Raw genomic sequence first — 25,279 nt, forward strand, 5'->3', positions numbered from 1 at the left:
CTTGCTTAAGGGGAAATTCTCTACTGGGTACTACAGACTTGTAGCTTCTACAAACTGCTGCTGTATTTATACCAGTGCATATCTTGAATGCTAGCATAAACAATTAATGCATAAGGTTATTTAATGGTTATGTATTTTGTGTATTCTTGTTCTCTCACAGTCAGGCTTTGTATTTTATCAGGAATTTTTCCAAATATGCTAAATGCAATCTTACATCATTTAAAGTTTGTATATACATGGACCATGCTTATTTGTAGCCTGTGCTTTGGATCAACATATAATAGGGTTTTCAGTAGAATTCGTGTAGTAGTTCAGTAGCGTCGTTACTCAAATTAACGACGCTTCATTGCGCAGTGCAATAAATGTGCGCACCCACCTCTGGGTGGCTGGCACAGAAACGCCCTCTCCTCACCGCTTGTTATTGATCAGAGCCCTTGTCAATCACAGAGGAGGGCGGAGCCTCCGGCCCCTATATCCCTTTAAGGTCAGCGTGAGTTTCAGTTCGCATCCTCAGTACTGTGCAAGCAGACGCGGCAGGAGGTTCAGCATCATCATTTTACGGATCGCATAGGTGGCCCATAGAGCTACAACTTTAGAAGTCCATTTAGAAGAAAACTGATTTGATTCAAAGAGGATTTTAATTCGGTCCGAGACTCGGGAACACCTGGCACCCTGTTCAAATAATCGCACTATTCATTCGCGTTTTGCTTTAGGAAGGTTGGGAATTTCACGAGAAAGTCGTGTTAGTCCATTACTCCGTGTCACTTGTACCTGAGAGTGACCTGTGCCTGATTTCAGGGTTCTTTCTCACAGTTGTGCGCGCGCGGACTCGTGTCAATATGCGCAGTGACAGTATGCTGGTCTTGTTGAACTTTTGCGTGTTGTTGCGTGCGTCCGCGGATCAAGTGTGTGCGCCGTGCCCGCAGCGCGCGTGCCCACCGGTCCCCGCACAGGGCTGTGAGGAAGGGCGCGTGCTGGCGCGGGACCCCTGCGGCTGCTGTGATCAGTGCGCGCGACTCGAGATGGAGCTGTGCGGCGGGGAGAACTGGGAGCTGGGCTACTGCGCCCTGGGGCTCACATGCACCGCCCTCAACCACAACGGTGTAGTTACCATTCCTGATATAGGGGTCTGCAAAGGTGAGTGTTAAAAGGATCAGACTTTGTCATTTTGTAAGTTTATCATAATAACATTACAACATAAAAAATGCCTCAATTTTATGATATTCATAAGTATCCAATAATATGGATGGTTTAACTTGGAGAGTTCAAGTAACATCGTTTCCTTCACCTTTGAGTAAAGTGTTAAGGGTGTAAAGGGTATGTCTTCACCTCCGGTCAGACACACCTGGCGCGAGCTCCTGTAGAAGCAGGCGTGTCGGATTTTGGACAAATAGTGGAACGAACTATTCAGTGCACCGAGGAGGAAAGCCGCGAAGAAACCTGGCCATTGGATTAAAAAAAATAATAAATTAAGAAATTCCTAAATAAGTCCAATTGAACGGCTACAGGAATATCTCCTCCTCTCAGAGGCAAACAATGGTTCAGTCTACCCCGCGTGCATGTTAATCACTTGCACGTGCCTCGTGAACTTGACGCAGAAGTGCAATTTATTTTCTTTTTCTTTTTTTTTTATTGTCGCATCGGACATACAGTAGGCTATATACAAAGAAGCCAAAGATGAGCAAAGGTGGTAACCTTTGGTTATGTAAACGGCAGGTTGAGCCTTTTTGATATATAATTTGAAATATCAGTCAAATCATGATGATGATGATGATGATGTAATGTAATGCATGTTCTTAATGGAGAAAATCTTTACTTTTAAAATTGCAGAATGTTTTTCTTCTTTGGTGTAGGCAATTGATAAAGCTGTGTTTTTATTTATTTTATTATTATTATTATTATTATTATTATTATTATTATTGAAGCAAAATGTGCTCATTTTACTGTGTTCGTATAACATAGCTTACTGTATGTAGCTGTATCTGTAATGAATAAAAATCCAAAGAAATCTGGCTGGCCCACTGTAATTAGTTAATTTAAGCCATAAGGTCAGAAACTGATATATCAAACTTGTTTTAATCATAAATCTGTGCTAACAGTCTTGCAAACTCCCTATAATAATATACATTTAATGGTGCCATTCCCATATTGTTGGCACCCATGAAAGAAACAGCCCATCCCCCCCCCCCTCCTAAATCCTAATTTAAACCTTGGAGAATACAGCTCTAATACAATTCCAGCCTTGGTCTGGAATTTCTCCCAACATTACCAAATGGATTGCTCAGGATGCAACACACAATCTTGAGGGAAAGCAGAGGTGAGAACCTCCCAGAAGGTTCCAGAGCTAAATGACCATTCCATGCCATCATTCTGGGGGGTCTGGTAGGGTTTGAGCTCTTTGTCCTCAGGGACAGGGTCTGTGATTGAGCCATATTTACAAGGGGAAAGCTAAAGGTTAATCCTGACTTGGACCTGGTGTACCTTTGGCACATTAGCTGCTTTGATTTAGTCTCAGAGTTAATGACTTCGGTGTGAAGTGAGACAGGCAAAGGGGCTTCTGGACTAACACACTCTGTCTGAACACCCTCTTATTTACTCTTTTTTGTGTATGTGTGTGTGTGTGTGCGCGCGAGAGGGAGAGAGCACAAGAGAGAGGCAGGGAGAGAGAGAGAGAGAGGGAGGGAGAGAGAGACAGAGAGTACATGTTGGTTAGGATGGGGTCAGTTACAGGAAATAACTTTTAACTCCTGAATATATAGATGACATTTGTTCTGTAAAATCTTAAAGTCTGATGAGAAAGCCTGATTAGGTGTATAATGATTGCAAGCAGCTGAAGTATAATCAGGCTAATGCATTATGCATGAAAATATTCATTATGCATTAATTATCTTATTTGAGCTGCTTGAATAAATGAAGTGATTTCTATTCTGTTGATGAATCGAAGAGTCTAATAGAGACCCGACGTGTAGAGGCCTGACTCTGTTATGCATGCTGTTGATTCCAAAATCCTTAATGCATTTTAACTATGATGTAAACTATACAGTGGTGCTTGAAAGTTTATCAACCCTTTAGAATTTTCTATATTTCTGCATAAATATGATCTAAAACATCACATTTTCACACAAGTCCACAAAAGAATTTTAGCCCATTCCTCAGTACAGAACAGCTTCAACTCTGGGATGTTGGTGGATTTCCTCAGGTGAACTGCTTGCTTCTGGTTCTTCCACAACATTTCTATTGGATTAAGGTCAGGACTTTAACTTGGCCATTCCAAAACATTAACTTTATTCTTCTTTAACCATTCTTTGAACGACTTGTGTGCTTAGGGTCATTGTCCTGCTGCATGACCCACTTTCTCTTCAGATTCAGTTCATGGACTGATGTCCTGACATTTTCCTTTAGAATTAGCTGGTATAATTCAGAATTTATTGTTCCATCAATGATGGCAAGTCATCCAGCCCCAGATGCAGCAGAACAGGCCCTAACAAAACATAATGCTTCTCATTTAAACCAAAACATTCTATTTTGGTCTCATCCGTCCAAAAAACATTTTTCCAATAGACTTCTGGCTTGTTCACTTGATCTTTAGCAAACTGCAGAAGGGCAGCAATGTTCTTTTTGCCTTTCTCCTTACAATCCTGCCATGCAAACCATTGTTGTTCAGTGTTCTCTTGATGGTGGACTCATGAACATTAACATTAGGCAATGTGAGAGAGGCCTTTAGTTGCTTAGAAGTTACCCTGTGTTCCATTGTGACCTTGTGGATTATTACACGTCTTGCTCTTGGAGTGATCTTCATTGGTCTCCACTCTTGGCGAGGGGAACAATGATGTTGCATTTCCTCATTCTGTACACAATCTGTCTGACTGTGGATTGGTGGAGTACTGATGAGCATCAATATATCTTTTTCTGAGGTCCTCAGAAATCTCCTTTGTTCATGCCATAATACACTTCCACAGACATGTGAAGTGAAGATCAGACTCTGATAGATCCCTGTTCTTTAAATAAAACAGCATGCTCACTCACACCTGATTATTATCCCATTGATTCGAAAACACCTGATTTCACCTTCAAATTAACTGCTAATCCTAGAGGTTCACATACTTTTGCCATTCACAGATATGTAATATTGGATCATTGTCCTCAATAAATAAGTGACCAAGTGTAATATTTTTGTCTCATTTTTTTTAATGGGTTCTCTTTGTTTACTTTTAGGACTTGTGTGAAAATCTGATGATGTTTTCTGTCATATTTATGCAGGAATATAGAAAATTCTAAAGGGTTCACAAACTTTTAAAGCAACACTGTAAGTATTTTTGTCATATTGTTTATCTGCTATCACTCAAGACACTTATTTGATTTTTAGACCTAGATGGTGATTTTCAATAGCATGGTCTCTTTCATGGCAGCATGGTGACACAGTGTGTAGTGTTCTTGCCTCACGGCTCCAGGGTCCCTGGTTCAAACGTGCACTTGGATTACTGTTTGTGTGGAGTTTCTGTGCATGTTCTCACCGTGTCTGTGTGGGTTTCTTCTTCCTTTGGAAGATTCCTCCCATCTTCCGAAAACATGCCACTAGGTGGTTTGGCTACAGCCAGTTTTACACTATGATATTCCAATTTCTCTGTCGCAGGCACAATCACACATACCAAAGGATAATCTTTGGTTGGGAGATGTGATTGGTGTTCTTAGAACACATAATGTGACATGCTCACCGGTGGCCGATTTAGTTTAGCTGCAACCAAAGACATCGTACGACAAAGTTGGAAGAAGAAGCCTTTATTTGTCACATATACAGTATTTCACAAAATTGAGGACACCCCTCACATTTTTGTAAATATTTGATTATATCTTTTCATGTGACAACACTGAAGAAATGACACTTTGCTACAATGTAAAGTAGTGAGTGTACAGCTTGTGTAACAGTGTAAATTTGCTGTCCCCTCAAAATAATTCAACACACAGCCATTAATGTCTAAACCACTGGCAACAAAAGTGAGTACACCCCTAAGTGAAAATGTCCAAATTGGGCCCAAAGTGTCAATATTTTGTGTGGCCACCATTATTTTCCAGCACTGCCTTAACCCTCTTGGGCATGGAGTTTACCAGAGCTTCACAGGTTGCCACTGGAGTCCTCTTCTACTCCTCCATGATGATATCATGGATGTCAACTCCACCTTCCGTTTGAGGATGCCCCACAGATGCTCAATAGGGTTTAGGTCTGGAGACATGCTTGGCCAGTCCATCACCTTCACCCTCAGCTTCTTTAGCAAGGCAGTGCTCATCTTGGAGTTGTGTTCCAAGTTCCATAGTTCCCTCAGTGAACTGGAGCTCCCCAGTGCTGGCAGCACTCATGCAGCCCCAGTCCATGATACTCCCACCACCATGCTTGACTGTAGGCAAGACACACTTGTCTTTGTACTCCTCACCTGGTTGCCGCCACACACGCTTGACACCATCTGAACCAATAAGTTTATCTTGGTCTCATCAGACCACAGGACATGGTTCCAGTAATCCATGTCCTTAGTCTTCTTGTCTTCAGCAAACTGTATGCGGGCTTTCTCGTGCATCATCTTTAGAAGAGGCTACCTTCTGGGACGACAGCCATGCAGACCAATTTGACGCAGTGTGCAGCATATGGTCTGAGCACTGACAGTCTGACCCCCCATCCCTACAACCTCTGCAGCAATGCTGGCAACACTCATACGTCTATTTCCCAAACTCAACCTCTGGATATGACGCTGAGCACATGCACTCAACTTCTTTGGTCGACCATGGCGAGGCCTGTTCTGAGTGGAACCTGTCCAGTTAAACCGCTGTATGGTCTTGGCCACCGTGCTGCAGCTCAGTGTCAGGGTCTTGGCAATCTTCTTATAGCCTAGGCCATCTTTATGTAGAGCAACAATACTTTTTTTCAGATCCTCAGAGAGTTCTTTGCCATGAGGTGCCATGTTGAACTTCCAGTGACCAGTATGAGGGAGTGTGAGAGCGATGACACCAAATTTAACACACCTGCTCCCCATTCACACCTGAGACCTTGTAACACTAAGTCACATGACACCGAGGAGGGAAAATGGCTAATTTGGCCCAATTTGGACATTTTCACTTAGGGGTGTACTCACTTTTGTTGCCAGTGGTTTAGACATTAATGGCTGTGTGTTGAGTTATTTTGAGGGGACAGCAAATTTACACCGTTACACAAGCTGTACACTCACTACTTTACATTGTAGCAAAGTGTCATCTCTTCAGTGTTGTCACATGAAAAGATATAATCAAATATTTACAAAAATGTGAAGGGTGTACTCAGTTTTGTGAGATACTGTATATTACATCATGGTGAAAGTCTTTTCTTCACGTATCCCAGTTTGTTAGGAAGTTGGGGTCAGAGCACAGGATCATCCATGAAACAGTGGCCCTGAAGCAGAGAGAGATAAGGGCCTTGCTCAAGGGCCCAACAGAAATCTGAACCCCTGACCTTCTGATCGGTAACCCAGAGCCTTAACCACTGAGCCACCACTGGCACTGTCAGAAACTTTTGCTTAAGATCTCAGTGTGAAGACTGCTATGACACTTGTCTAAAATCTAGCCAATAGGAGGATGGCATATAATTACACCAAACTCATTGCCAGTAGTGGCAATAGTGAAATGTAAACAAAAAATCTGGGATTTAAAAAAGCAGTTTTTTTTTATTGTGGCAGCAGACAGAATGTCTCTGTAATGTCGTATCACATTTATGTCATGTCAGGACAAAACAGGGACGTGACGTGACATATTTATAACGGGTTGTCAGTTGTTGGGCCACAGTCTGCATGAGGACCCAGAAAAATATTTAATGGACCTAACCAAGTAATCAAAAATACTGTAGCAGAGACAATGTAGCCTACTGGCAATAGTTCAGCAACGCTAGTTTTTTTTTTTTTTTTTAAATGTGCTCAGCTTCTATAGCAGATTCTCTGTTGCAGCTTATCCAATCACATACACTTATCACATACACTTATGGAAATTATTTAGCTGAAGGCAGCTCATCAGGCCAGAGAGAAATAGAGAGGTCAGAATGGGAAGTTTTGACTAAAACAGAATGTTCAAAGATGAATGGACAGAGATATATGTGTCTATTACCCCCAATTCAAGTTCAAAACAGATGTCTTAGAGTAGATGTGTGCACTGGGACAAAAAAAATTGTGGGAGTGGGCAGTTTTAGTTTAATACAGGCACTTGGATATGAAGCATGTAGGACAAATAAAGGCGCTGGTCATTAACAAGGGAATGTACAAGTTACTTGTACAGCATTTACTGGCGCATTTACCATATTCATCTCCAATAAATGATTAATCTTGCTTATAGTCTTGGTGATTTAAATTTGTTTATATTTTAGGAAATAGAACCAACTGTTAACAAACCATATTTTCTATAACACATCACAAGCAGGTACAATAAAAAAAAATAACTATAGGAGTGGGCAGGATTGGTCATTTTCTGTTGGAGTGGGCTTGACTGAAACAGTCATGTAGAGCACACCTCTATTTGAGAGTCTGTGGTGCTAGTCAAAAGTAGTAACGTGAAACACCAGTGCATAACATAACATAGCCAATTTGATTTGTCTTATTTATAGCCATAAACTAATCTTCAGTGGTAACTGTTATCACCATTCAGTCATGTTAGTTTGTAAGCAAGGAATTTTAAGTGACTCGGCCTTCACCAATTTTAGTTAAATACCCCTTTTATATAAAAGAAATGATGTGCTATAATGTGATCATTTATTTTTGTATTATGATTATGCATCATGTCAAGAACCTCAACCTGAAGCTTTGACTAACATTTAAGCACTTAGCATACCATCCCTTCACCTATTTCAGTGAGTTAGGAAACATTAAATGGTCCATTTCTGCTGGCAATGCGAAGTGCCTGTCCAGTCCACTTTAAACTAGCCTTATCTAACTTTTCAAATACCTCCTCTTTAGTAATGCTATCAGCCAAAGCCTGGCGTCTAGGGTCAACTGCTTCATCTCAGGACCTGGATGCCAAGACATGAAGTCGCCAAGACCCTCTGGGTAGAAGTGCACTTTTACTTTTAACTTACTGTAGGACTATGTTTCCCCACATACCATATCATTTTAACAGTTAGAAGGGATGGTTGGCATCAGAAGGGAATCTTTATGATCACAATTTAGATCGCTGCCCCTAGCCTGAGTGAAGTATAAATGAGTAAAAGATATATTCATGATGTCCAAGAAGTTTTAATCAACATCTAGTATTTCCATTCCAAACACCTAGGGAATTTCAAACAGCTCCTGCTTTGTGATATCCCTGCTGAAGGTGTAAAAATATGAAAATGCCCTCGCAAGAAAGGTCCGGATGGAAAAGTGTTGGAGGCATGGATCAATTTAAGGTGACAGGAAGCAAGAGCGAAAGTTCTGGGGAGGCTAGATGAGGGTTAGGTTGAAAAGCCTGCTTATACTCGGCCTGCTAACCAGTCGGTCTGAAAGAGCCGCAGTCTCCTGCTCAATATATGCACATTTATCCACAGGTTAGTTTCAGAGCCAGATGTGTAAATATATGTCCCAAAGGCCTGGCTGTGTACCGCTTTCAGTCCATGAATTAGTTGCTTTAACACTCAAGGTTTACCGTCTTAAATTTGTTTTTGTTCTTTTCTTAGATTTATTAAGGACAGAACTTCAGTGCACAAGTCCGTGATTTACACTTTTTTTGCTTTAGGAAATGCTTTCAGAAGCTATTTAAAAAACGTAAATAAGGTTTGATCTTTGCATGTGTGTACCCATGCTCTAAACTAAGGTTAACTTACCTAAACAGAATGTGGATGTCTACTGTATGTTTTCTGAAGGTTAACCTGATGATGATGATTTATAGATTTCATAACAACCACCTCATCTATAAGAGTAAACTGAGAAGTGGGTGAAAGGTACATTGGATTAGTCTACCCCACACATTAAGTAGTGTGAAAAAGGGGATCACACTTAGAAAGTTAAATGTTCTCAAGTGTTTATTATTCAACTAACACTTTTTCAAACATGCGTATGAATAAGCAGCTAACATGACTGAATGGTGACATCAGTTACACTTTAATGCTTTCCCATTGTTGATTACTTTATGGCTATAAAATAAAAGAATCTGACATGGTGGTGCTTCACTTTGCCACTTTTGACAAGCTACATAGACTCTGGACAGATGAGAATTTGATGCAGAGAGAAAAAAATTATGCTTATCTGTCCAGGTGTGTGTGATTAGAATTCCGGAGAAGGTGAACGTGTGTGTGTGTTGGAAGTGTAGTCCATGGTGCCCATGTTTGTAGGCCGCAGTGCAGGATGAGAAATGTAGTCACTGGTTTGCTGCTCTGATCAGATCTTGGTTGTCTGTGTCAGCAGACTCGGGCATGATCATATCTTGGTTGGTCGTGACGTCGGCTTCAGGCGTGACCAGAACCTGGTTGGTCGTGACGTTGGCTTCAGGCGTGACCAGAACCTGGTTGGTCGTGACGTCGGCTTCAGGCGAGACCAGAACCTGGTTGGTCGTGACGTCGGTTTCAGGCATGAGGAGAACTTGGTTGGTCGTGACGTCGGCCTCAGGCTTGAGCAGAACCTGATTGGTATAGATGGTTTCAGGTGTGAGCAGAACTGGGTTGGTCATGTCTACAGATTCAAGCGTGAGCATAACTTAGTTGGTCGTGACGTCGGTTTCAGGTGTGAGCAGAACCTGCTTGGTCGTGACGTCGAACTCAGACTGGAACTTGGCGTGGAAGGTCACATCATCGATCTCAGACTGGAACTTGACGTGGTAGGTCACCTCGTCGACCTTTAGCTGGAACTTGGCATGAGAGGCCGTCTCTTCGCCCTCAGACAGAAACTTGGTTTGAGAGGCCCTCTTTTCAACCTCGGAGAGGAACTTGGCTAGAGAGGCCGTCTCTTCGACATACGGACAGGAACTTTGCTAGAGAGGCCGTCTCTTCGACCTCGGACCAAAATTTGGCTTGAGAGGCTGTCTCTTCGACCTTGGACAGGAACTTGGCTAGAGAGGCTGTCTCTTCGACCTCGGACAGCAACTTGGCTAGAGAGGCCGTCTCTTCGACCTCGGACAGGAACTTGGCTAGAGAGGCCGTCTCTTTGCCCTCGGACCAAAATTTGGCTTGAGAGGCCGTCTCTTCGAACTCGGACATGAACTTGGTTTGGGAGGTCGTCTCTTCGACCTCGGACAGGAACTTGGCTTGGGAGGTCGTCTCTTTGACCTCGGACATGAACTTGACTTTCTGCTGGGGCTCTGGGGATGAGACCGCCTCGTGGGTCTCATTCTGGAGCTCTGGGGATGAGACCGCCTCGTGGGTCTCATGCTGGAGCTCTGGGAATGAGGTCACCTCGTGGGTCTCATGCTGGAGCTCTGCAGGTGAGACTACCTCGTGGGTCTCAGGTTGGAGCTCTGGGGAGGAGGACGCCACATTGACCTCCTGTTGGAGCTCTGCAGGTGAGACCACCTCATGGGTCTCAGGTTGGAGCTCTGGGGATGAGGTCGCCACGTTGAACTCCAGCTGGAGCTCGGCAGGTGAGACCACCTTGTGGGTCTTAGGTTGGAGCACTGCTCTTGCTTTCTTGTGGAGCTGTTGGAGGGCATGCCTGCGGCCCTTGAAACATTCCTAAGAGCAGAAAGATGATCCGGGTATCCCAAGCTTATTTCAGTTAAGACATTGTAGCTGCCTTGGATAGTCACACAATCCATAATTCGGATCTGGGAGGTCTATGCCAGTCCACTGGGGAAACTGGACTGACATGAATTGTGGCCAGAAATCTCCATGTACTCCGGCGTGACACTGTCCTTGCTCTCCTGCTGCTTCCATGTTGCGGTGAAGTATTCTGTCACGTATTCCACGTATTCAAGGAGCAGGCAGTGGGTCAGGCATGAACTAGGCAAGGCAAGAATCGAGAACGAGGAACAAGAAGCAAGATCAATGAACATAAAACAAAAGTAGGAAACGGGTAGAAACGCTTGGTAAGGTGAGAACACTCAATACTTCGCCAAGTCATGGTGTTCAAAAAGTCTCTTATATAGCATGGAGTGAGTGAATGTGAGATTGGCAACAGGTGTGTGTGATTAAAATTCTGTAGAAGGTGAACATGGGAATTGTAGTCCATGGCGGCCATGTTTGTAGGCTGCACTGTAGGATGGAAAATGTAGTCACTGGTTTGCTGTAATATGACACAGAAATGAAAAATATATGAAAGTCTACGAATATCTCTAGCCCTGTAGTAGTCTCTGGTCCGATGAGCTGCCTTCAGCTACAAATTCACATAAGTGCATGTGAATGGATCAGTCCCAACAGAGGGTCTGCTACATAAGCCAAGCTGTTTCATGCTTAGAGAGCTGCAGTCGCTGATCTCTGTTGGGTGTGCATCTGGACCATGGCCACCAGTTGATGGTTTAGAGTATGTTAAAAGAAGTAGTGAAAGGTGATGTTCCCCATTACCTGCAGAGAGTGTGGAAAATAATCTCAAAGCTCTAGGTATCAGAAAGAGTAAAGTACATTGCTGACATGACCCATGAGTTATGTCCTTTGTTTTATAATGTTTGGTAAGGGTTTTGTCATGGAGTGTGGTTCTGTTTACTTGCAGATTATCTCAGTCAGCTTTAGGAAGAGCTGATTTCCCTCATTGTGTAGAAATGGCAGCAAAAAATGAGAGAGAAAGAGATAGATGAATGGTTAGAGAGAGAGAGAGAGAATGATGTATAGAGAGAATGGAAGTAGTGAAGCATAAGACCCTCATAAAGTGACAGGACACAAAGAAAAGACAGCAGTAGATAAGCAAGAGTGTTAAAAACAGTCCAAGAGGAAGATACTGTTCTGTAATTATCAGTAGCGTTTCTTCTTTCCCTACATGCATCGATTATAGTTCTACATCACCACAATGGATTTCTATCAAATGGATATTATAGTGGTCAAGTGGCTTTCACATTGTGACCTTAGTATTACATTCTTCTAACCCTAGAACCTTGTAAAAGTAAGGTCATAGCATTATTCAGAGGAAATTATGCTCTTATAGAAGTAGAAGTGCAAAGTTTCAGTCATGAAAGTTTTATAGAATGAACAAGAAGACTACAATTTTGTAGTATGAAAATAAATTGCAAACAGCTGAACACTGTATAAACAATTTGTACTGCATTATCTAAATGTAAAATGTCTAAAATAATCTGTGGTGACGTCTTTTCCTCAGGCATCTCAGGCACTCCAGACACTGGTGTGGAAGACAAGCAGTGCCCTCTATCAAGTGGGTGTAACCTTGTGAGTGGGGAGTGTGTCTGTGAGTCCAAACACTCCTGCCTCATCTCCTTTAGCTACTCAAATCCAGAGGCGTGTGCCCAGGCCATGAAGACGGGTGAGAATCATTGTGATAGGAGAACAGTTTGATGAAATTGGCTGAAATGGTATCATTTATGGTTTGAGGGTGGGAATGGTTCAGATCATTGCTCACAGCAGGGATGTGTAGTTTTGCTCAAGCATGGTTTAATTCCAACCCTAATCACACTAGATGTGCTTAATCACGGTGTTTAGAAGACATTTCAATATTAGGGTCAGATGTGTTGGAAATAGACTGCAGAGTAGTAGATTTCCTAGTGCAAAATTTGGCATTTCTTACCTACAGATTATGTGAGTGCTAACTCACCTTCTCTCTCTCTCTCTCTCTCTCTCTCTCTCTCTCTCTCTCATGCTCTTTCAAATCAAGTCCAATTTTATTCTATACAAAATATTGTGTCATCAATATCATAGTGCAACATGAAATGGCCTGTGTACATAGGTCTACATAAAGTACATATAATACAAAGGTAACATAAGTGCATGCAATGTGCAATGTTGTGATTCTCAGAAGCCAGACGGCATGAGAAAGAACACAAGGACAAGCACAGGGAGAAGTTTGTGGGTCCCTCAAATCCAGCCTGTTTATACTCTGGCTGTAACCTGACCACCACAGGCTGTGAGTGTGCATCCCAGAGCTGCCACCCCCACTTCACCTATGCCAACCACAGCCAGTGCCAACTAGCCTCAGGTAATTCATTCCAAAATCTATTATTAACCCTAAGATAAGCTACATAGACGCACTTTTCTCACCTTATTTGTCTAAAACTGAAGTTACCAGAGTGGGAGGTAAAGATTATGTAATGAAGATCTCATCCATTAAAGGTTACACTTATCATGTACTGTATAACATATGTATCATGTATACAAACCTTCTTGTTCATGTTAATTTTCATATTGGGAGCACATTATAAATATGGATACAGGACTGCCTTTAACCACTTTAGATTATAATTACAACTCTGAATAGGACGCATCAAATGCATTTGATTGTTTGTGTACTCTGGTTCAGACTGAAGTGCAACACATAAAGCCAAAATAAATCTCCATCTCCCAGCATGTATCCCCCAGTGTGCCAGTATTAAGCCAGGCTTTACGAGGCAATGCAACCAATGAAACAGAAAACCTTAAAACAGAAAGAACTATTCCAATCTATACAGGGCCTGTTCACATACTGTCGTAGTAAGAGCCATGTGTGTGTATTGGCAAGATTCTGGGTATGTGGTCAGGAAGCAGCAAGTGATTGATAGTTGGGGATGATGAGGGGATGAAGGCTCAAGCTATGGGTTTAAACATAGACAAATCCCTTTCCTCTCTAGCATTTCTGAAAGGAAACTATGCTCAAAAAACAGTTCTATGACATACTGGAGCTTGGCTAAGCCACACAATATTCATTATGAATAGCTTAGTATATGCTCTTACTGTAAATTGATGTCCGTGTATAATGTGGATCAGAGACAAATGGGCATGGACAGACTTCAGATTTGATGACATTGCTGCAGCTTGGCAGATGTCAGGCCTTACTGCAATGATGGCATAAAGAAAGGTTTGTCTGATCTATGGACCTCTGTATCATCATCTGTTTAGATAGGTAGGCTGGGTTTTATGCTCCTGACAATCAGTTATTTTTGTGCATTTAGCTTTTCTCCCTCTAATTGTTGATCTTAACCTGTGATGTAAAGAGAAACTGTCAGCATGCCACAAGGACATATGTAGCTTATTAAGCATTGAGTGGTAGGTTGAATACGTGAGCATTGAAAGGCTCTTGGTTTGTGTATTTTGAAATTTTGAAATACAAAAAAGTTTGTTTAATAAATCTGGAATTCATTTTATTCAAGACAGCTGCAAGAATTATATCATAAACTAATAATCAGGGATGGTTGGTTTAAATGGGCTAGCAGGGCTAATAACCCCTGATAAAAATACCTCAATATAAATGTTCTGTTTTCACATCTACATTAGACTATTTGCCATTAATAAATGCCTTACAGCAGAATGGTATGAAAAAAGCAACACTGGCTGATTTCTTTCTAGCCCAGACTGTAGATCAATGCAGCCTATAGGTGAAGTCATGTCAGGTGATTACACAGAATGACAAGTCCCCTAGATTTGATTTAGGCTGATATTTTTCAGCCCGTCTTAGCGGACACATTCATAGTATGTCATCATCAGTGATTGAGAAAGCGTAATGAACGTGAACAAGGTAGAGTATTTACACTGTCATCCTTTTCCCTTTTTTTGTCTTTGGAGGAGTATAGTTTGCCCACATCATTCGTATTATGCCATTGATGAGACCTTGTGATGCGGCACATTGCTCAACCCTAATGGTTTCATTCTCAAGCAATTGATCGATAATAGATGGTCAAGTGTGATAATTGAAACTGTCAAATATGTTATGTCCACAATTATTCTTTTGCATGCAATACAACAGAATATTTGCTTCTGCTTTATGACTTAACCTATTGTTTTTAATAAAAAAGCAAATGGGTTAAGACCCTTAACCTAATACTTTGTAGCACAGCCTTTTATGACTGCAATCAAGCACTTTTTGTAGCTCTGAATGAGATTTCTGCATAACTCGACTTCTTGAACAAACTAAAGTTCCCTCAGGTTTGCAGGCTGCCTTTTCCCAACTGCGAATTTCAGTTCTTTCCTAAGATGTTCAATGGGATCGAGACCCAGACTCATTGCAGGATACTTGAATGTTTTCTTCTAATTCATTCTTTGGTGTTGATGATTTATGATTTGGATAATTATCCTGTTGGACCAAATAACCTGAGCATACTAAGCTGTATGGTTTTTCTCCAGAATTCCTTGATGGTCTCCTGACATCATCATGCACTGCACAGATTCAAGGTACCCAGTGCCAGAGGCAGCAAAGCAACTCTAGAACACCAATGAGCCTTTTCTTAGAAAATCTCATTTTTCTTTCTGTAAACATAGAGTTGGTGTGATTTATCAAAAATCTCTCTGTCCAAAGGACATTCTCCTAAAATGACTGTAGCTTTTCAACATGCATTTAGGCAAATACCAGTCAGGCTTTTTTGTTCCTCTGTAAGAAGTGTGGTCTTGCCACAGAGTCCATTTTCCAAAACAAAACTGAGCACCTTGAGCTTAAAGGTCAGCTTGGTTCTGTCTTAAAGTTTTCCTGTGCTCTTTCGCCACCATTTGAACAATCCTTTTCTTTAATATTGGATAATTTTTTCTCTTGTAGCCATGTCCAGGAATGTTGGCTACAGTCCCAAGAGCTTTAAAATCCTTCATAATGTTGGCAACACCGAACACAGGAATATTAATCCCTTTGGGGATGGTCTTATAGCCTTTATGTTGACCTAGATTGGCTATTACCTTTTTTGTAACCTCCTCAGATTCTCTGCCTTTCCTTCTCTTTTTCATGTTTAGTGTTATAGACACAGTGACACAACACAGCAACAGCAGTACTTATCTACATTCAAACTGCCTGTGTCTGCATGACATTTCATATAAAATATAATTATTTCCTGTTTTATTGACAGGGATGGTTCTAGGGGAGTTCAGGGAATGAGTGCTCCTGTGTCACCAATCTTGGACCCACCTGTGACTTCCTAAATATATAATTATATAGCTGAACCCATTGCTTTAACAATGACACAATAAATGTGAGCAGACTATATCGGAATGAATTTCACTGGAGCACAAAGTGACTTCTCAGTGAATGGAGTCATAACACATAAGGCTATTTCCTTAAGTTTTGTATTCAAAAGTTCAAACTAAAATAAAATGAGGATGGAAAAATAGAAATTAACTGAATTATTACTAAAGCAAAAATAAGAATGTTAGGATTTTTTCCCTCTGAGCTCAGATTAAAATGCTTCTGAAGAAAAGGGTTTTGAAATCAAGAGCTCTATAGGGAAAACAGTGATCAATCTACTCACATGCTCCATTATTCACTGCGCCAATCCAGGATTAGCTAATATTTGATTTGATATTAACAGACATGAGTTTCCACGTGTGCACAGATAGTCACGTTATGTCAAATTGGATTATAACAGAAGAAACATTATTTTAAAAGAATGGCAAATGGTGGCTAACCAGGCAAAAAATGCATTTTTAAAGCTGTGATGTAATTTCCTAAAAAATAAAAACATAACGTCTACAGTATAGGTCACTTTGTATGCATACCTGACGGAAATTCATCTATTGCCATTGAAACCCCGGATATAAAATGAGAGAGAAATCCCAGAGCTGTTTTCATGGTGTGGAAATTCGGTTATTTAAATCCCACTTGTGCAATTATTTTTATTTGTACCTGCTTGCAACATTTTCAGGCAAATGTAATTGCTTGTACTTCCCAAAATGTAAATTAATACACACTAGTAGCCTAATTTAAACCACCACACACAATTATTGGCACCCTTTTAGTCAATACTTTGTGCTACCTCCCTTTGCCAAGATAACAGCTCTAGTCTTCTCCTATAATGCCTGATGAGGTTGAAGAATACATGGCAAGGCATCTGAGACCATTCCTCCATACAGAATCTCTCCAGATCCTTCACATTTCGAGTTCCACGCTGGTGGACTCTCATCTTCAGTTCACCCCACAGGTTTTCTATGGGTTTCAAGTCAGGGGACTGGGATGGCCATGGCAGGACCTTGATTTTGTGGTCAGAAACCATTTTTGTGTTGATTTTGATGTATGTTTTAGATCATTGTCCTGATGGAAGATCTAACCATGGCCCATTTTAAGCTTTCTGGCAGAGACAGTCAGGGTTTCATTTAATATCTGTTGATATTTGATAGTCCATGATGCCATGTATCCTAACAAAATATCAAGGTCCTCTGGCAGAAAAACAGCCCCAAAAACATTAAAGAGCCACCACCATATTTAACCGTGAGCATGAGGTGCTTTTCCATATGGCTACCTCTGTGTGCGTGCCTAAACCACCTCTGGTGTTTCTTGCCAAAAAGCTCTATTTTGGTTTCATTTTGACCATCGAACCCAATCGCATTTGAAGTTCCAGTAGTGTCTGGCATACTGAAGGTGCTTGAGTTTGTTTTTGGATGCGAGTAGAGTCTTTTTTCTTGAAACCCCTCCAAACAACTTGTGGTGATGTAGGTGACTTCAGATTGGAGTTTTGGATACTTTTTGACCCCAAGACGCAACTAGCTTCTGCAATTCTCCAGCTGAGGAAATCCTTAAATCCTTGGAGATTTTTTGGCCACTCGAACCATCCTCTTCATAATGCGTTGAGACAGTATAGACACATGTCCAATTCCAGGTTGAATCATAACATTTCTAGTTGACTGGGACTTCTTAATTATTGCCTTAATGGTGGAAATTGGCAGTTCCTAGTCACCAAGGTGTACTAAAAAATGTAAAATATTAGTGGGAATATACTTCAAATATATTTTTCTCATATGAATTCATAGGGGTGCCAATAATTGCTGTACACCTATATTTAACAGATTTTTTTTTTATAAAGACTGACTGTTTTCACAATTGTTTATCCATTTTTGTGAATTTTTTTAACAAAAAGATCAACAATAACAATAAATAAACAATAAATACAAATTTTCACAGCTTTCTTTGTTCATATTTACCAAGGGTGCCAATATTAGTGTTGGGCACGTGAATATACGTGAATGTTACATGCAAGTCATACCAAATTACTTTCACCACCCTAATTATCCTTACTTGTGTGATTAGCAAATTCACAGGAATCAGATCCCCCCCCCCCAGTAGACAGTGTAAAGTGTGAACATTTTAAATACATTAAATACATTCTAAATACACAGTGAATCCTGGCCTCCTCCACCCAAAGCTGGTCATGTTGGTCGGGGTGGCTGTGGTTCAGGTGGTAGAGTGGGTTGTCCACTAATCGTAGGGTTGGCGGTTTGATTCCCGGGTCACATGACTCCACATGCCAAAGTGTCCTTTGGCAAGACACTGAACCCCAAGTTGCTCCCGATGGCAAGTTAGCACCTTGCATGGCAGCTCTGCTACCATTGGTGTATGAATGGGTGAATGAGACACAGTGTAAAGCGCTTTGGATAAAAGCGCTATATAAGTGCGCAATTTACCATTTATCATGTTGCTAGCTGTTTAGGTGTCATTGTGCTGCACTGATTTAAGAGACAAATTCATAGCTTTTTGTCTTAACAAGACTGATTTATGTTTCAATGACTGGTCTCTCAATGTGTGTTTAAAGGAATTAAAGTGATTTTCCTAGTAAGTATGTGAGCACTATTTGGTTCAAGATAAGTAAAGAAGCCAGCAATGGTTGGAAACATGTTCATCTTCCAATTGCTAAGAGTTATACTGAAGTTAAAGTTGCATGTGCACACAATTGTACTTTTTATAGGTAATGAACAACAGGCATGTCTAAAAACCTACCAATCCTGGGATATCATTGTATTTGGCATTGTGCCAAAGATGTGTTGGTCTTGTGGGGTAGCTGGCTTTGGCCCTGACTCAGCTTTGTGAAACAAAAAATTTTGTATTTTTTTTCAGAATTCCTTAAACCTTCTTGAAATATTGGCATCCTTTTCCCAGGCCCCTCACTCTTGCACAGACCATTTTAGTGGGTGTAACGCTTCTAATCATTCATGTTAATGAACCGCAGCCATGATTGGCTGACAAACACGCTTCTGTCTTCCAATACGCCCTTGCAAATGGAAACAAACTCACCCAGTAGGCTATACTAGTTGGCTCAGTCACAAGGGATCATTGTAAATAATAGTTTATTTATCCTGCATGCCTGATGCTAATCAAATTAAGTTATTAAAGTTTGTATTTTCTTTTGGATTTCAGTCGGAGGGAGCTGTATCCAAAGAAAACAACCCTAATACTGTCCCCCAAATCGAAGCAGCAGTTTTTAAATATTAAATTATCATGTTTCACGTCATTGCATTTAACATCAACTTCAGGGAAAAAAAACATTCAGAAAAATGCCAAGTGACGTCAAGCACTTTCTTACCCCCTGACCAATCAGGTTTCCAGTTGGGGGAAAGCAAGAATAACAAACAGTGGCAGTGAAAAATGAGTTGTATTAGTCAGGTAATATGACATGTGGAATCGAAAATATTTCACTGCCCATGTTCCATTGCCAGTACATATAATGTAACTAAAAATAACAACTTGTCTATTTTTGGGACAGTCACTGGAACACAATGTGATGGTCCCACTGTAGGTGCATGTAGTTGAGTCACAAAAGCAGCTTTTTATCTTTTATATCTTTTGATGTTCTGTCTCCAAAGCTATAGTGAAGGCAAACCTCCTCAACTCCTCCTCAGCTCCAGTGTTATTTAATCTTTATTATTGATAATAAATGTAAATAATTATAATAAATGTAAAAAATGACAGGCCATACTGGTTTGAGCTGAGAGGATGTCTTAGAGTAACTCAAATAGAAGATTGGAAAAGACCAGTGAACATTTTTCCAATCTTCAGTTGTCTGGTTTCTGTGATCCTCTGCCCACTGCAGCCACAGATTCCTCCTCTTGGCTCGCAGGAGTGGAGCCCAATGTGGTCTTCTGCCATTCCACCTCAAGTTTTGGGACGCTGTGCATTCTGAGATGCTTTTCTGCTCAGAATGGTTGTAAAGAGTAGTTATTTGAGCTACCATAGCCTTCCTGTCAGATCGAACCAGTCTGGCTATTCTCCTCTGACCTTTTTTATGAGACTGCAGCCATCTATCATTTAGTATTCAATGAAACATTTAGCTATAGTCTAATGTCGAATTCCAAGGCAGACAATAGTCACTAGACACAGTAGATAATGGCATTGCCTTTGTACAGCAGAATGATGCACAGTAGTCATAACGTCAGATCATTCTTGGACTTTTTAAGATCTCAAAGCAGGAGAATAGACGTATAATCCACCTGTATCATCTCCAGGTCTATAAACCTCTGGGCCAGTCTGCATTTTTGGCATGTTCAACTCTTTTCTAGTATAATAGTGACTCAAGCCATGTCATGGTGATGCCATGCTGTGAAGTGGAACTGCCAGATGGATTACTTCAGCCTCGGCCCACCTGTAAATATCCCTTTTTCTTGTTCCCCATCTCCCATTTACACTCTGTGTTAGTTCTGCATGATTGGCGTCTCTTTGTGCTGTGGCTGTTGTGCTGTCCAGACAACTGCTGGCTGGCAAAAGCACAATGTGGCCTTCACTGAGTTTACTGAGTGTTGTCTGCTGAAGAACAGGTCACAGTGTGTCTGTGGGTTTGTTTGTATGGTGTACTAACTGTTCCACTCCTTTCACCATCATTCTCTAAGTTGTTCTCATGCCATATAGCATGAAGTAGCTGAAAGAGCTGCTTATTTTCTCATCATCTCTTTTTGATCTGTTGACAGAAACTGGGTGAGTGTGAGACAGAGAGAAAGGGAATTTAACAATAACTGTTGTATTAGAACCATGACCACTTGTATTCAAATCCAGCACAGAGTATTTTGTAGAGTGCTTTGTTGCCTAGTGAATGTACTCAATACATCTTAGTGGCTTAAGACAGTGAGGTCCAGGACCCCCAGGGGTCTGTGAAGCACAGCCAGGGAGTCTGTGACAAGTCTTGTCTATAAATAATGTCAACTTGGAGCTAATATTGTTGGAACATTCAGGAACAGAAAGCTCTGTGGTTCTAATAAGTAGACAAAAACAATTGCTGTACACATTATATATTATTTAAATAATGTTCATGAAATAAATCTCTGAGAGAGTATGGGGAATTTATTTTACAGTTACAAACTTTTGTGGCTACAAAAGTTTTGAGAAACCCTGGTTTAACTTGTATCTAATATCTAAAAGAAATACCTTATAGAACCTTCAAGATGTCACCTTAAAGATTAATCTAAACATATGAGAAAATAACAGCTATGCTATAAATGTGGATCTATTCTAAAACATTATTCTAAAACATTAAAATGTAATATATTTAAAAAGAACATATTAAAGAAAGGTTTGCCATCTTGTTTTGTTACCCTAAGTATGGGCTAGTTGAGGTTATGTGATAATTTAAAGATCTTTAAACTGATGATATTGCTTACTCTTTTACTGTCTTTGGTGTTTCTGAGACTGTTATAACCTGGTTTAGATCTTATCTCTCTGATCGCCACCAGTTTGTTTTTATGAGTGGTTTCAGGTCTGTTCCTACTGGTGTCCCTCAGGGATCCATTTTAGGCCCCTTACTTTTAGTATTTATATATTTCCTCTTGGATTGCTCTTAATATAACTCAGGCGTAATTATCACTTATATACAGACGATACTCAGATTTATATTCACACTAAGCCTGGTCAAAATGTGGATGTTTCTTTTCTTTCAAATTGTAATTCTGAGATAAAAACATGGATGACCCCAAAACCTTTTGTGTCTTAATAGTGATAAGACAGAGGTTTTGCTGATTGGCTCTTCTCACCTGCTTCGTAAAGCTGGTTCACTAATGTTGAAGGTAAACGGCTCTGCTTTGGAGTTCCAAACTAAATAAAAAAAATCTAGTAGTCATATCTGATTCGAGTTTGTCTTTTGAACCACACGTACAATCTACTGTCAAGAATTCCTTTTTTCATCTCAGAATAGACTTCGCCTTATGCTGTCTTCTCCTATGACTGAAAGGCTTATCAACACTTTTGTTTTTATTTGAATTGATTACTGCAATGCACTTTTTGCTGGGGTTTCTAAAGCCACACTAAATACATTGCAATGTGTGCAAAATTCTGAGGCTAGGATCCTGACTGGTGTCAGGAGCAATGAACATCTTACTCCAATATTGAAGTCCTTGCACTGTCTCCCAGTCAGGTTTCACGTTGATTTTAAAATCCTTATGCTCACATATAAGGCACTGCATGGTCTGACTCTCGGTTTCTGTCTGCACTTTTAACTTTATATACTCCCAAGCGTCATTTGCGCTCCTCTCAAGGTGGCTTAGTGGCTGTTCCACAGACACGGTTGCGATCTGTAAGGAACGGGGCTTTCTCGTCCTATGCTCCTAGACTCTGGAATGCGCTCCCTGCTCCTATTAGAGATGCACAGAAATTAAGCATTTATAAATCTAACCTAAAAGCTAATTTTTTTAGGTTAGCTTTTTCTTAATGGTTTTAACCATTTTGTATTCGTCTGTTTTTTTTGGGGTTTTTTTGTACGTTTTGGGTTTTTATCTGTCTTGAGAAGCTGCTTTAAAGGCACTATATAAAATAGCTGTTTATTATTATTATTATTATTATTATTATTATTACTTGTTCTCCCCATGCTGTGGGGGTTTCCTCTGGGTACTCCAGTTTCCTCCCCCAGCCCAAAGACATGCATGGTAGGCTGATTGGCATGTCCAAAGTGTCCATAGTGTATGAATGGGTGTGTGAATGTGTATGTGATTGTGCCCTGCGATGGATTGGTGCCCTGCGATGGATTGGCACCCTGTCCAGGGTGTACCCCGCCTCGTGCCCGATGCTCCCTGGGATAGATTCCAGGTTTCCCCGTGACCCTGAAAAGGATTAAGCGGTATAGAAGATGGATGGATGGATGGATTATTATTACTAAATATTAGCATCTTTTCCACTCAACTCTTAAATGAAGGGAAACTTAAGTAGCTTTATCTCAGACTTCAACAATAGCACAAAAGACTTTTCTTTTGTCAGGAAAGCACTTTTGTTTCATGTGTTCAGCATCATAAAGGCTTGGGTCGCCTTCGGTCACACTGCATATCTGACAAAGACGGGAAAGGTGTTCTACACTGTGCACCCAAACAGAACACATACACATATAAAAGCCAAATTACACTCAGAAACTTCTATTACAGTCCAGTGTACTGACATTTTTATTCTCAAATATTGACTAAGCAAGAAAGTGGATACTCTGGTGTATTTATGGAGGAGGTGGAGTAGCCCATCCCATGTTCCTACTCTTTATAGATTCCACTAATTTCCAAACGTCTACCGCTGACTAGAACATTTTATCATGCTTATTCATCTCCATAACATCTCTCAAGTAGCTTACCATCAGTCAAGCATTCCTATTTCATTAGTTCACTCCTCTGACATCACCTGCAGATCTAAAGCACAACCAGACTTGAGTATCTGATATCAGAGTATCTGTTTTTTTGCGTGTACAAACTATATAAAATGAAGCCCACGCAAGAGCAGCTGCACTGAGGCAGCTTTGTTCCTCACTGACTAGTATCCAAAGTCAGTCTCTGAACAGTGCTTGCATTGTGTACTTCTTTTTTTCCATGAGTAAACCCCGGCTTGTCAACACAGCCTCCTCTGCCTGCAGGAGACGCGCGGGAAAAGAGTGCGTGGAGGAAACTGCCACCCTTGTGTCCTTTGCTAAAAAGAAAAGCACATTTATAAAGCTGTTTTTCTTTCATGAATGAGCGTTGGATGTGCCAGATGTGTATGCATTGTCTACAATGGGCTATTTAATGAACTAATTTCCATGTCCAACTTATCCCGTTCTCTGTGGCGTTTCCTCTTTCTGTGTGTGTGTGTGTGTGTGTGTGTGTGTGTGTGTTGCCTGGATCTACCAGTTGCTAAGCGTTTTATAGTATCTTCCCATTCTACCAATAGCAAGCAAATTAGAGGCCATTTGGGTAGATTGAATTTATCAAGCATGTCAAAAGAGGCCTTTTTGTCTTTGTTGGCTAAACACAAGAGAATAGCCACTATTGTGGTGCAAAGATTGCTTCCATAGTCACTGACTAGCTAATTATCCTAGATCCTCCCACAGGACACACAGTGGTCCTGAAATACTTTTGCTGTTAAATTCATCCTGCTTGCCGCCCCCACGGCAAGAGTAAAACTTTACTCTAAAAGGTCCAAGTACAAGTATGTCCATCCATCCATTTTCCATACCGCTTATCCTACACAGGGTTGTAGGGCACCTGGACCTATCCCAAGGAACTCGGGGCACAAGGCAGGGGACACCCTGGATGGGGTGCCAACCCATCGCAGGGCACAAATGTACACACACTCCGGACAATTTAGAGATGCCAGTCAGCCTACAGTGCATGTCTTTGGACTGGTGGAGGAAACCAGAGTACCCGGAGGAAACCCCCAAAGTACAGGGAGAACATGCATACTCTGTGCACACAGGAGGAGTGAGGCAAACCACTGCTACCTCCAACCCCGCAGGTGCTAACCACTAAGCCACCATACCCCCAAGTATGTACCTGAAATAATTTAAAGGTATATTAGATCCACATATCCATGTGAAATATACATATTAAAGGTACAACGGATAACTGAAATGATTAACCTCTTTAGTTATCAAAGTATTTAGCTCGGTTTGTTTCCCTGGTTTAAGTAGCGTTCATAAGAAACACATATGCTTGTTCATTCACTTAGTCTACTAAGCTTGCTCTTTATAACATTAGAAGGTTGGTTTTAAATGAAAGGCATTAGCTAGTTGGATTGAGTAGGGTTGCAGGGAAGAAGAACGAAAATTGTTTCAGTATGGAAAAGCACTTCTGTACAGCTGTAAGTAAAGTACATTTTTGTTTTCGTTGCATTGGAATCCCTCATTGATATTGACTGACTGTCAAGAACAACATACTGGGTAAGAGCTGTTATTTTCACTCACGTAGTGTTGTTTGTAGCCAGCATTTGCTGCAGGACTGGTTGCTGCTGTGTAGTAATGAACTCCTTATGCTGAGTTTTATGTTTAAGATGTTTTATCAGATTACTTGTATTTAGTGATGATGCTATTGTACCTCCTCATGATATTTTTAACAGAGCACAGTTTACAGTCTACTTTGCTTTAATTGCCATCATTAATTGTTGAAATGACAGCTGTCTGGACATTTCTTGTCATCTGTTCTTTAGCACGACAGTGTACACTAAGCTTATGTCACATATTGTCACTGGTATCAGAGGTTTGTTGGAGCATTTCTTACAAATTGGAATAAATGAGCACAGTGCTGAACTGATACTGATACCAGTACCAGTATCTATGCTTCCTT

General features: G+C 40.8%; 1 protein-coding gene across 1 annotated transcript in view; it reads left to right on the forward strand.

Annotated features, from left to right (window-relative positions):
* The first annotated feature begins 271 nt into the window (after positions 1-271).
* The window catches only part of LOC128612653 (cysteine-rich motor neuron 1 protein-like), a 66,474-nt gene continuing 41,466 nt past the window's right edge, over positions 272-25,279 (forward strand). The window contains exons 1-3 of the mRNA XM_053632987.1: positions 272-1,137; positions 12,216-12,377; positions 12,867-13,046. Of these exons, the coding sequence (XP_053488962.1) occupies positions 840-1,137; positions 12,216-12,377; positions 12,867-13,046 (640 nt within the window). The 5' untranslated portion in view covers positions 272-839. The remainder of the gene's footprint in view (positions 1,138-12,215; positions 12,378-12,866; positions 13,047-25,279) is intronic.

Source organism: Ictalurus furcatus, chromosome 9, assembly GCF_023375685.1.
Source record: "Ictalurus furcatus strain D&B chromosome 9, Billie_1.0, whole genome shotgun sequence".
Taxonomy (NCBI): domain Eukaryota; kingdom Metazoa; phylum Chordata; class Actinopteri; order Siluriformes; family Ictaluridae; genus Ictalurus; species Ictalurus furcatus.